Below are 1,339 nucleotides of genomic sequence, written 5' to 3' on the forward strand. Positions count from 1 at the left end.
ATAATAATAATAATAATAATAATAATAATAATAATAATAATAATAATAATACTGACCTTTTTACAAAGTTTGTCATCATAAAATAAAATGGCACCACATATACATAAAATATACATTCTTGCACTTAACAGTGCATATAAAAATAATCATGTAACTATGATTTTTTATTAATCTTTTTAGAAATAATAACAATACAAAAAGTTCATTTCAGTTTATTTCAGTTCGTGCAGGAGCATTTGCACTCAGATATAATTGGGTACTGAACTGGTATCCAAGCGCATTTCAGACCTCCTTTTCTCTGCAGGCACCTCCATCGTAAGATCGTAAAATGGGCCGATTTGGCAGGTTTGCAAACCATCCCTTCAGGGACCGAACAAGAACGCTTATTGTAGCAGCTCCCCACCTTCACGTAGCGCGGCCAGAATCTGTTCCCGAGGTCGTTCCATGTATAAACAACTGGACAGAAGGCGTAAGACCACAGCCACAGTTGCAGCCTTCTTCTGAGTTTTTTACTGGGCTTGTGCTTCTTGCCGTGCTGGATCTCAAACTCCATGGCTTTGATCTCCTTGGGCATTGCGCCGGACGGCTTCTGACGGATCTCCGAGTCGCTCAGGTCCTCGTTGCCCGAGTACTTGTCCTCTGGCGGGGTGATGGACATGAAGTGTGGGTCGAAGTGGCTACCCAGGGTGGATCTGAGTTCAGTCTCGTTCAGGTCCCGTTCTTTTGGGTCCAGGACAGGGTCTGGGTCCTCTTTGAGCTCCACTATGGGCAGAGTGTCGCTGGGGATGGGACGGAGGAGGTAGTAGTGTTGGCACATGCCCTCCTCAATCCTTAACCCGAGGGACAGAACCAGCATGGACATAGCCAGAAAATAGTACGAGTTATCCATATCTCTAGTAACAATGGTTTCAAATTATAGATAGAATATAAAAAGTCTAATCCTTAGAGGTTTGAAATTATCATCCGTTTTCCCCCGGGGGAGAGAGAGAGTGCGTGTGGATGAGTCCAGATGCGCCCCGTAGTCCGCACGTCGTCACGCACGCGCTCCACCGGGTGATCTTGTCAAACTCCACGAAAAACGTTCTCTCAGAAAGTTTCAGCTGGCTGGTGCCTATTCACCATAGTAACCGGTTACTGCAGTCAGAGAGGAAAGTTGACGCGCTGGGCCAGTGGAGAGTTTCGCTGCGTAACTTGAGTCCATGACACGCGTCTGAATGGTTAGAATGAAGTCCTTCACTTTTTTAACAAGACGGCAAAACGTACTTTCAAAGCACTTTCAACGAAATGGTTGTACCATACCCATTAGTGTCAGAAGCATGAGCCGACTTGGCTGCATTTC

General features: G+C 45.2%; 1 protein-coding gene across 1 annotated transcript; it reads right to left on the reverse strand.

Annotated features, from left to right (window-relative positions):
• Positions 1-217: 217 nt before the first annotated feature.
• On the reverse strand, positions 218-889 carry nog3 (noggin 3; the record flags this gene model as incomplete). The annotated part of the gene is made up of 1 exon (XM_084160967.1): positions 218-889. One exon carries the CDS (start codon positions 887-889, stop codon positions 218-220), a length of 672 nt encoding a protein of 223 aa, XP_084017093.1.
• Between the last annotated feature and the right edge of the window lie 450 nt (positions 890-1,339).

This window comes from Coregonus lavaretus (genome assembly GCF_964263955.1).
Source record: "Coregonus lavaretus genome assembly, chromosome: 1".
In the NCBI taxonomy this organism is placed as follows: domain Eukaryota; kingdom Metazoa; phylum Chordata; class Actinopteri; order Salmoniformes; family Salmonidae; genus Coregonus; species Coregonus lavaretus.